At 40.4% G+C, this 12,099-nt stretch overlaps 1 protein-coding gene across 2 annotated transcripts in view; it reads left to right on the forward strand.

The window, feature by feature from the left end:
* Positions 1-12,099, forward strand: part of TFAP2D (transcription factor AP-2 delta) — a 35,268-nt gene that overhangs the window by 7,542 nt on the left and 15,627 nt on the right. For both annotated transcript variants that reach the window (XM_063919485.1, XM_063919486.1), the window contains exon 4: positions 10,229-10,394. In XM_063919485.1, coding sequence (XP_063775555.1) covers positions 10,229-10,394 — 166 coding nt within the window. The remainder of the gene's footprint in view (positions 1-10,228; positions 10,395-12,099) is intronic.

Consider the following 12,099-nt stretch of genomic DNA (forward strand, 5'->3'; position numbering starts at 1 on the left):
TATCCACAGAAATCATCCATTCTACGTATCCACAGACATCATCCATTCCATGTATCCACAGATATCATCTATTCTATTTAATTATCTTATAAATCAGGAACATAATTCCACTAAAAAATAAATTCTGCGCATATTAATTTTGTCCGTGGTGTGTGTGTGTGTGTGTGTGTGTGTGTGTGTGTGTGTGTGTGTGTGTGTGTGTGTGTTTGTACACACACACCCACACAGTATACAGTATATACAGTGAGTACTGTGTGTGTACCTGTATATTATGTGTGTGTCATGCTCTCTCTCTCTCTCTCTCTCTCTCTCTCTCTCTCTCTCTCTTTGTATAAGGGACAGTGCAATGAATTGTTTCTCAGTAATCATTGCAATGAACTGCACTTTGCATTATATGAATTTATTACACCATGCTTTACAAATGTGAAATATATTACCATATAATAATAGGATGAGTCAAATCTGTTACACATATAGAGAGTGTGAGAATGAGACGCATGTGCTCACTGCATGCATACATACATACATACATACATACATACATACATACATATATACATATACAGTATACATACATAAATACATACATACACGGTACACGGTAATATCACCCCAGGAGGTGGATTGCAGCGGCGCCAGGTCTGGTGCTGAACGGACAGCTCCCATCACCGCTATCTGTTTCTTGCATAGAGATAGATAGTTAGTTAGTTAGTTAGATAGATAGATAGATAGATAGATAGATAGATAGATAGATAGATGATAGATAGATAGATAGATAGATAGATAGATAGATAGATAGATAGATAGATAGATAGATAGATAGATGTAGGTTCTTTATATGTTTGTGCTATTGTTGCACTGAGGACAGTGTTTATATACACTGATGGGTTGATCTATATTATATATATTTTGATGGTGGCTTAAATACATATTTTATTATAAGACCTCTGTACTTGGATATCTATCTATCTATCTATCTATCTATCTATCTATCTATCTATCTATCTATCTATCTATCTTATACATTAACTTAATGTATTAATTATTAAATGTATGTAACACAGACACAGCTAATACACTGGTCTCAAATTTAGTATATAATTAGTATACATCTCTACAGCTGTCTTGCAATAATTAGTGTATATCTATGTAGCTAACTCCCAATAATTAGTGTGTCTATCTATAAATCTATTGCAATAATCAGTGTATGTCTATATAGATATCTTGCAACAGTTAGTATATATCCATCTTGTAGAAAATAGTGCATATCTACATAGCTGTCTTGCAATAATTAGTAAATCCCTGGTTAAGCCGGTAGTTTACACGCATCTCCCGTATGCACCTGTCGCTTTTCCTTTCTGCCTCCATAAACCTTTCTTTATAACTCACCTAACGCTGTCCGGCTTCCTACAGTACATTCACCTCGTGACCCGGGCATAACAGGGCTCTGCGACTTTGTAACGACACAAAATAAACATAACACTATGCACCATTCACATACATTTCTCCCCAGTCTGGCTGTATTGCATATTCCCTTACAGTGTCCCTTGAGCACATATTTCCTAAGTCTCTGTTTTATTATTATTATTATTATTATTATTATTATTATTATTAGTTGTAAATTACACCAGCGATTCAGAAACATCTACATTATTTGCATGTCTTATAAGCCGGTGGTTATGGCTAGGGCAAAAAAAATCTTTTTAGTTATTTATATAATGCATGTTTTGCCCCTTTGTCTGTTCTCCAGTGACCCTATGGGCTGAGCCATGACTCAGGCAGGGAAGTGGGAAATTAATGTATGTCCCAACAACATGGTGAAAGACTAATAGATGGCCGCACAGTTTGGAACTGTTGATCTAAGTGACATCAATCTCAAGTTTGATCTCTGAGTCCTTAAAATCCCAATGACCTTTCAGGAGATATTTGTAGTGTTAGGGACACAATAAATCCCCAAGCTGCAGGAAGTCAAAGCGCCCAGCATAAGAGGGTGTAGGTAGGATATTGCCAGCTGAACTGACTTATAACCCCCCCCCCCCTCTCCTCCCCCCCCCCCCCCCCACACACACACACACACAGTGCCCCCCCCATCACTTCCAGTTAATGGTGTGCAGATTCCTACCCTGCAGATCCTACACTCTCTCCCCATCACAACCAATAATCTTTACCCTGCCTGCTTCTTGTGTATCGATGCCTTCTCCAGCCTAGGGGCATATACTTTGATATGATAATATTCCAGAGTAGCATACTCTGCAGAGATCATATTAATGTTGTTCATACAGAGTAGAGCCCTTATGCCTCAGCTGAATATTCAGATATCTGGTTTCAAACATAAATTACTGAAGAACCCAGGCTGCTGTTTACAGGAGCCGTCAAATCTGTTCCTTAGTCCCCCCCCCCCCCCTTTTTTTTTTAATCATAAAAAAAATCTACTTTTTTCAGTTTATTTATTTGTATGTTCTTCTTAAATAAAAAGATCAACCTTTTTTTTAAGAAGAAGAAGAAGAAGAAGAAGAAGAAGAAGAGGAAATGTTTGATTAAATAAAAAAAAGTAGGATTGTACGATGCATCGTCATAGATAAAGAAGAGGGGAATGTTAGGGAGGGGAGGGTAAATATTTGGAAACAAATTGGGATCTGCATATCTGGTGATACTTTGACCTGTTGCAGTCTGATAAAAATCTACATTGGCGAACTCCCAAAAAAAAAAAAAGGATTCGTGTTCCTCCTTGTGATCATGGAGCCTGGACGCCCCAGGCACATTTCAGAAAGCTTAAATACTACTATCGCCTCTAGGCCATGAAGAGAGGACAAGACTACCGGCATAGAGATTTCATTTCTTCCTCGTTTGCCCTTGGCAACATAAAATACAAACTACTTTGAATCAAAAACATTTTTGGGGAATTAATATGATCTGAACTCTTTTCTTTTTTTTCTTTCTTTCTTTTTCTTTTTTTTTTTTCGTTTTAAAAGATCTTGAGATTGTCAAATCGCTTAGAGGTGACTGACGTGCCAATGGCTTAAGCGTTTACTCCTGGACGGAGACGTCAGATCTCATTTGATTAAAAAAACCCTCTTCTTCCAGGCCGGCAACAGTAGAGGCTGAGGCTCCATGCATCACTTGCTAGCTTGGCCATTGGGTGGATGGTGGAGCTTCTGAACCTGTGGATGAACTGGTTGCACCCTAGCGCTGCGCTTTAATGAAGCACAGTTCATTGCACAATCCTTCTCCATCTGTGGTTGCTGACTACTATATATAATTCTTTCTGTGCTGCAGTGGCCTCTTTACAGTGTGTGCAAGAGTCAGTATAGGGTTGGAATACACGGTATGGATAGAGGAATACAAGACCGGAAAGTATTTCTTAGTTGACTCTAAGTAGACCCTGGAAACAGGTTGCTTGCAAATCCATATATACTGTACACTGGTTACAGGGTTGCACCCCTATATACTGTGCCAAACTACAAAGACTAGTATGGTGTACTGCATTTTCATTATAGTGTATCTTCCCTTTATTACAATTCTAACTTGTGAAGGAGAATATGATCATTATAAACGTGTTACTCCCAGATGGAGACCTCAGTGCAATATTGGGTTTATCTCAGTAATATATTATAATCATTTCGCTTGCAAATGTTTGGAATGTTCCAGTTCATTTCAAAAAGTGGTCAATGAATAACGTATGTATGTTAGTGCTGTGTGGCTGAGCGGAGTGTGAGGCTAGTGTGTGGCTTCATGTGTTTTGTCTCTACCTCAGTACCTCAATCAGTATTCTGTATTTCACACATCAGAGGCTACGAGGCCCTGCAGCCTCCTGGAGAGCGCAGAACAGTCTGGAGAAATACAGTATCATCCTCACTTTAGTCATTGCAGCAGATGACTAACAACCCGATATTGTATGCCAGCATTTACTAAGGAGCAGGGCTGATCTGCTGTCTACTCTGACAACTAGCACTGGTACTCCTGCATGTAATACTCTCAACTGGGTGAGTGGTGTATAGTATGTACTAACTTTGGGTGGGAGCTATAATTGTAACCAGTCTGCCTCCTTCATATATGTCTATATATATATATATATATATATATATATATATATACATATACATATATATATATGTATGTGTGTGTGTGTGTGTGTGTGTGTGTGTGTGTGTGTGTGTGTGTGTGTGTGTGTGTGTGTGTATATCAGAGGCTGATTTATACACACATAATGTATATGATTTGGTTGTGAGTTTTGACTATAAGAATGATTAGAATAATGCAAAGATGATATTTCTGAATAACTTCTTTGTATAATTCTAATCATTTTTATAGCCGGTGCTCTGGAGTATACATATACTGGAGTAGGACAGGTGAGGTGTACTCTCACTGAGTGATAAAATTATCATGGCACAGCACTGGCATATGGACACACTGGCAGTCAGCAGCGTATGTTGTGTGGCAGCCGTCACTATGACAGATATAATGCTTTTTATTTATTTTACAATTTCTCTTACTTGATTTGTATTCTCACTTCAGACTAGGAATAACCTCAGAATTGTGTATACAGTGATTCATCTATCACACATTACTGCTCAAGTCCTCCTTTATATATTGAGCAAACTAGTAATAAAATATACTGATACATAAAATGAACAGATATTTCATTGTTTTTAGGAATGAAGTAAATGTAACCACTGACGTTACAGGAATATGAAACTTCCAAGAGAACCTGCCAATGTGCAGGTGTGTGTGTGTGTGTGTGTGTGTGTGTGTGTGTGTGTGTGTGTGTGTGTGTGTAAATTTATAGCCATGTGTGTGTGTAAATTTATAGCCGTGTGTGTGTGTGTGCGTAAATTTACAGCCATGTGTGTGTGTGTGCGTAAATTTACAGCCGTGTGTGTGTGTGTGCATATATATATATATATATATATATTCAGTATAAACACATTTATATATCTATCTATATCTATATATATCTATCTATCTATATCTATCTATCTATCTATCTATCTATCTATCTATCTATCTATATATATATATATAGAGAGAGAGAGAGAGAGAGGTTTGTGAAGGCGGCACTCACAGGTAAATAATCAGACGTAGTTCATATATTACTTCTTGACTACGTCTGATTATTTACCTGTGAGTGCTGCCTTCACAAACCTCTCTATGTATCTTCTAGGAAGGCAACGGGTTATTTGAATTGAAGGAAGCAAGGAGTGTCGGCTACATGAATACACTACACTACACTATATATATATATATATATATATATATATATATATATATCCTCTGATTTATATATGTCAGAGGTGTTCCCTGAGTGCATATAGTTATAAAACCACAGTTTATTATGTAAGTGGCAGCAGTCCATGGTACTGTATATAGGTGGTGTGTTGGCCCTTACAGTATAAATTCCCTTATTAACTCATGACATCAGAACTCATTACTTAGAAATAAGGACATCACGCAGCTCACTAATTATACATATATTATTTAAAGCACGTTATAGAAATGTTAGCATCACTTGTATATAATAATATGTTTGGAAATGACATTTGTTACAGTAGTTGTGCCTTCACAAGGGTTTCCAACCTCTCCACTGCCAAGCCACAAACTGCACATTCTGCAGTACAGAAAGAAGTAAGCATGTTTTCCCATAGATGTGATGGTAAATAATATATTTCTGCAGGAATACAGGCGGCATGAGGCTGGAGCAAAGACGTAGCCTTCAGCAATTCGATTGTTGTTACCAGCAGGAATCTATTGTGGGCTTGTTCATGATTTATTTCATAGAGCAATTGTCATTCATGTACATTAAAAATATATAGTGTACAGTCAGCCTCAAAGCAGGCTGGAGAATAAAGAAATACAGACTGCGGCTAATTTAAATTTCACACGTCAAAGTGCATTACCAGGGATTGTTCGCAATATACTGTAGATGTATTACATTTACTGCTGTATACTGTATTAATATAATATGACGTTTGAGACATTTTGGGGGCCTGTAGAACACAAGCTGGCTCTTGAGCTGCTGTGGAACCACAGGTCCCAGCAGAGCCAGGGAGGCCTGACTTTAACCAGAAATACTACGACAGCTGAAAAGTCAATGTTGAAATACACTATAGTAGAACAGTACTTAGGGGCAGAGGTATTAACCTGGAGAAGGCATAAGGAAGTGATAAACCAGTGATAAATGCAAGGTGATACAAGTACCATCCAATCAGCTCCAATATGTAAATTAACAGTTAGGAGCTGATTGGCTGGTGCGTGTATCACCTTGCATTTATCACTTCATTATGCCTTCTCCAGGTTAATACATCTGCCCTTTAGTTCTGTATAAGATATCAATAATAATTGGGGGGTGGGGGGGTAGGGGGGGGGGGGGGTTATAGGGAAAAATATATTAGTTTACAGCGGATAAATATTTTTTCACCCAACTGTGTGTTTGTAGGAGTCTCATAGGTCACATTTGTAAACCCATTAAAATCTCAGAATGCTTATTTGCCCACAGATCGTCTAAAATTGTTAATTATGAATTTAGGAATATACGTGTATGATGGATTTTCTGACTTTGGACCAAATGTATTAAGCCTTAAAAAGTGATAAAGTGGAGACGGATAAATAGTGATAAAGTAGCAGCCAATCAGCTTCCTAGCTGTCATGTAACAGGATGTGTTTGAAAAATGACAGTTGGGTGCCTTGTGTGTGTTGCTGCTTATAGAAATGTATGTAGGCAAATGTATGTCACTCAGGAGGAAACAATGGGGCAGATGTATTAAGCCTGGAGAAGGGATAAAGAAGCGATGAAGCAGTGATAAGTGGAAGGTGATAACGCACCAGCCAATCAGCTCCTAACTGTCATTTTTCAAACCCGTAATGATTGGCTGGTGCGTTCTCATCTTGCACTTATCACTGGTTTATCACTTCTTTATCCCTTCTTCAGGTTAATACATCTGCCCCAGAGTTTGCTTGATACATAGCACAACAATTTAACTTATGATCCGACTAACGTTGCAATTTTGAGGATGATTAAACAACCTTGAGAACATCTGATTTCAAGGTCACACAGAAGGCCTAAATCAGACCTGATCGCAGCAGCAAATTTGTTAGGTAATGGTCAAACCATGTGCACTGCAGGTGGGGCAGATATAACATGTGCAGAGAGAGTTAGATTTGGATGGGCTATTTTGTTTCTGCGCAGGGTAAATACTGGCTGCTTTATTTTTACACTGCAATATAGATTTGAACACACCACACCCAAATCTAACTCTCTCTGCACATGTTATATCTGCCCCCCCCCCCCCCCCCGCAGTGCACATGGTTTTGCCCATTAGCTAACAAATTTGCTGCTGCGATCAGGTCTGAATTAGGCCCACTAGCACTTTAACATCCCAACCCGAACAATTATTTGTCCTATATAAATTAACTATCGGCAGATATGTCGGACGGGTGATTGGAAATTCATGCACAGTTCCAAATGTGCACAATATCGGCCCATCATTTTGGAGAAACATCTTGCACCAGGTCAGATCCAATTATCCCACCCAGCTGGCTTTGGAACGATAATCGGCCGCAGGTGCCGCGTACACACAATCTGGGAATATCGGAACGAGCAGACGAAAATCGTGTGATCGGACAAATTATTGCACAGTGAGGGGTGAGATGCAGAATTATCCGATAATAGACATCGGAACTATGTGTCCAACAGTTGTCCTAGGTTAGTGTTATTGTCCCCCAATGCATGCAGCGGTTGCTGCGGATGACAAAGACTGTAAAGGGATAAATCAATTTTGCTTAAAATAGATTATGACAGTTTTGGCCATTAGGGTTGTAAATTGTAATCTTGTTTGGGTTGTAGTCTCTGCCGTCTATGTTATTATAGGTGATATTTATATTACTGTTATAGGTGATATTGTTATTATAGGTGATAAATAGGTGAACTTGTCTGTGTTATTGAACAGTGCCTTAATAATATGCTGCTTGTTTTATAAATAAAGGATGATGTTACTGAGGGGTGCCTGTAGGTGAGGTTCCATCTGAAAGGACAATGAATGGGGTGAATCCGCCAAAGCGGAATTTATCAGATAGAGAGCACATGAATAACTTATGTGCATGTGAGTTATTATAAGTGTCATGCAGAAGGTTATTATTTGTAGATCTGTTTTAGTATAGAAGTGATGTTTTGTATGTGTTTATCTAGATTGTATTAGGTTGAGTAGTAACATCTATGTACAGTGTTAATCTGTGGATGTGAGGCTGTTTACACCCCTTTGCTATGGAGAATGCTGAGTTTTGAGGCCACTGGGGGTACAATGGCATACCAGTACCAGTAGTGGGGAACCACTATTTCCCCCCTCTTATATTACCTTGAGGAAATCAGCCCTTCTCCGCAGTGACGGTTATAGTATTTGTATAGTATAGTCTACCTTTATTGTTATTTTTATTAAAGCTAATTTATTTCCCATTGCTGTTTTACTATATCTCATTCATTTCAATGGCAACATAGCTATTAGCTATACAAGTGGTTCTCAAACTCGGTCCTCAGGACCCCAAACAGTTCATGTTTTCAAGGTCACCTGTGGATCTTTAATATGTGACAGTTGGTAACACACCTGTGTCACCTGGAAATCACGACCCGTTTGGGGTCCTGAGGGTCAAGGTTTGAGAACCATTGAGCTACATTATACTCTTAAAATCAAGCCAACTGTGCACATCGATGTGTAGAGATTGTTTGACATCTCACAATAGTTTTAGATAAAAGTTAGCTTAGCAATACAACATAGAAACATGTACTAAAACATAGGGGCAGATGTATTAACCTGGAGAAGGCATAAGGAAGTGATAAACCAGTGATAAGTGCAAGGTGATAAACACACCAGCCAATCGGCTCCAATATGTAAATGAACAGTTAGGAGCTGATTGGCTGGTGCGTTTATCACCGTGCACTTATCACTGGTTTATCACTTCCTTATGCCTTCTCCAGGTTAATACATCTGCTCCAGAATACGCTAAGTTCTCGTTCATCCTGGTAGGATTGCATTCAGTTCCCTTAGAAGGCCAGTATGTATTGTACAGCAATAGGTGAATTGAATTAATGTATTTGGTCATGTTATACGATTGCAGCAAAGTGTCTTTCCATTGTGCCTGCTTGAGAATGACCCCCAATATGTCATGCATGTGGTTTAAAGCTGCTTATCCTTAAGTGTGCCTCTGATATACAGTCACCTAGCTAGGGTCCCATCAAATACAAACTTCTCCCTCCCCCTCCCTATGGTCTGTACAGTGTGTATTTATGATACGATGGATTGTACCCTCATTAGGACCAATTTACTCTCGGAAGCCTAGGCCGTACTCTGAAATTACACCAGAGAGCGGAGGAACTTTTCCTATCTCCAAGATACTGCTTGGCTGTCGTTGAATTAGTACTAAATGCAGGATTGGACTGGCCCACAGGGGTACAGGGGAAGCAACCGGTGGACCCCACTGCCTGGAGCCTCACCTCCTGCTCTAAGGATCCAGACTGTGCACTTGAATTATACATTATACATATGTTACCTTATACTGGACTATGGTGTATTTTCTACAGTGCATTGCTGTTATTAATCTGTTATTATTCTGGTACATTATCATGCATGCAGCAGCTGAATTTACTGTTTATATTTATAAAGGGGCCCAGACGTTGCACTCCCTAATGGTTAGTCAAACCAATGAGGTGGCAGGCCACACCCCCTCTGTGGACTGGCCACACCTCTAAACATGGGCCCCTACCACTGCATTCCCCCATTGGGCCCTACATGCCCCAGTCCGACACTGACTAAATCTTTATGTAGGCTGACCATATTATCCCTTTAACCTTGGACGCTCATGCATTACACAGGTTCTGTGGCGGGCTGACTACAAGCCTGCATTTCACCTGGTTTTAAGCAGCCACAGAACCTGTATAATTCATGAGTGTCCCAGGTTAAAGGGATAATATGGTCAGCCTAGAATATATGTGATGTCACACTGTAGTATAGAACAATATTCTACATATCTGTTGAAATAACCAATAAGCTTATAGGGTGATGGGAGAGATAATGGAATGCAGAGGTTGTATCAATTGTCAGACGGCAAGGGGTGAATTGTGTACCACGTTACTGAATAAGGTTGTGCATAGGCAAAATATTGTATCGGGTTAAGTAAATAAGCAATTTATGAACCAATGTAATTTGTGCATTTATAAAAATGTCATCTCCCTTGGTTTCAGGAGGCACCTGTGTCGTAAACCCAACAGACCTGTTCTGCTCTGTTCCTGGCCGGCTCTCTCTGCTGAGCTCCACATCTAAGTACAAGGTCACTATAGCAGAGGTGAAACGACGCCTCTCTCCTCCTGAATGCCTCAACGCCTCTCTTCTAGGGGGGATATTACGAAGGTAAAGTCTGCTCAACAGTTGAATGTGTTTCATTTTTCTAAGGTCTGCTGGGCTCTAAAGAATGGAAACAACTGGTTGTTGGCATTACATCACCATGGACCTGTTTTCTTATACTTCAGATACTTTCACAAAACATGTTGAGTAATTGCCTACCTCTGTCCACTTCCTAGTGACTATGAAATTGTGTGACGTGTTCGCACAGCCAGTGTAGAGAGCTAGACAGTGCAGCTGGGTGGACTGTGATTGGATGGTGGTATGTGCTCACCTGGGTGACCAGTCAGCCATAGGTTATACAACCATAAGGATTGCCCAGCCACAAGTTGCTGGCTCCTGTTTATTTTATAATGTAGTGCAGTGGCAAACGCAGGATTTCTAGAGTGGGGGGGGTTTCCAAATGCATTCCACAATCTCCCACTCTGCCGAACATTGGAGCAAGTGCGGGAGACTGGCGGAGCAGTAGAAGAACCTAGTAACGACCCTGGACATTAATGTAAATGTTGGTCATTTTATACACTGGATACTGTATGGAATACAATATTAATGGTCTATAGTATAGGTTTTATCAAACATTTAAATAATATAAATAAGATAAGTGGTTAGGAAAAGGCTAAACATCCCATAATAAATAAATACACAAACATAATAGGACCAGTACTGCACTTTCTAAGCACACATTCTCCCACCTCATGGTAAGGCTCCTGTCTCTTCTTCCTGGTAGCTACTCTCTGGTCCAGAGCACTGATTGAGAACTCAGATCCACACACACGGCAAACATGATTGAAGAAGCTGCAACTACCGGGCATGTGCAGCAGTTCTGCTCTGTCCCTTACACTGCATGATGTGGCGGCAGCTCTAGTAATCAATCATATTATATACTATTGCTATTGTCATAATTTGAGCCACTTGCCAAGAGACGGGGAGGGGGGAGGGGGGTCCGTTTGCCTATGTAGTCTGAAACTATTCCTTAAATAAAAAATAAATGGTTCTCTTCTCAGAATGAAAAGCTACTTGGCAAATTCCGCAAATATGTAACATGTTCAGTCATCACTATAGAAGGTCAGAACCACAAAGTACATCCAGCGCAGTGTAGGAGTGGTGCCATGTAGCTTACCATATGTACAGAACACTGAGAATTGCACCTGACTTATAAAGCATGAGAAAAGGAGCTATGTATTACTCCAAATATGCAAAAGAGGAACAGGAACTGAGAATAAGAATACAGAAGAACATGCCATGCATTGCCCTGTCTTGTGGTTTGTACAGTGAGCAGAGCCTGATTAAGGGGGGTATGGTGACACAGTGCCCCGGGTCCCCCTCTCTACGGGTACCCCCGGCTGGAGCAGCACACTGCTGCACTGATCAGTATTAGAGAAGCGCTCTGCACTGCCTCTGTTTTTGCACAGCAGCCGCCAGGCACTGGTCTTCTATCCACTTGTTGCAGCTACTGGTAACTCTCTGCAGCACGGCGACAGTGCACCCACTATTGCTGCAGTCACGGTGTTACCAGCCACATCCCAGGGGACCCACCAATACCTCTGACTGAAGTTCAAATGATTCCCACAAGTGACCGCTGTCCTTTGCTGCAGTGAGTGACGGCACCCCTGCCACTGCTGTAGTACAGGCAGCTGGGTCCCAAGTCATGCTGACAAGATGGATAGGCCCAGAGGATTGGGTGTGGGCCCCCCCTGACTTATGTGCACCGGGC

This window comes from Pseudophryne corroboree, chromosome 4, assembly GCF_028390025.1.
Source record: "Pseudophryne corroboree isolate aPseCor3 chromosome 4, aPseCor3.hap2, whole genome shotgun sequence".
Lineage (NCBI taxonomy): Eukaryota > Metazoa > Chordata > Amphibia > Anura > Myobatrachidae > Pseudophryne > Pseudophryne corroboree.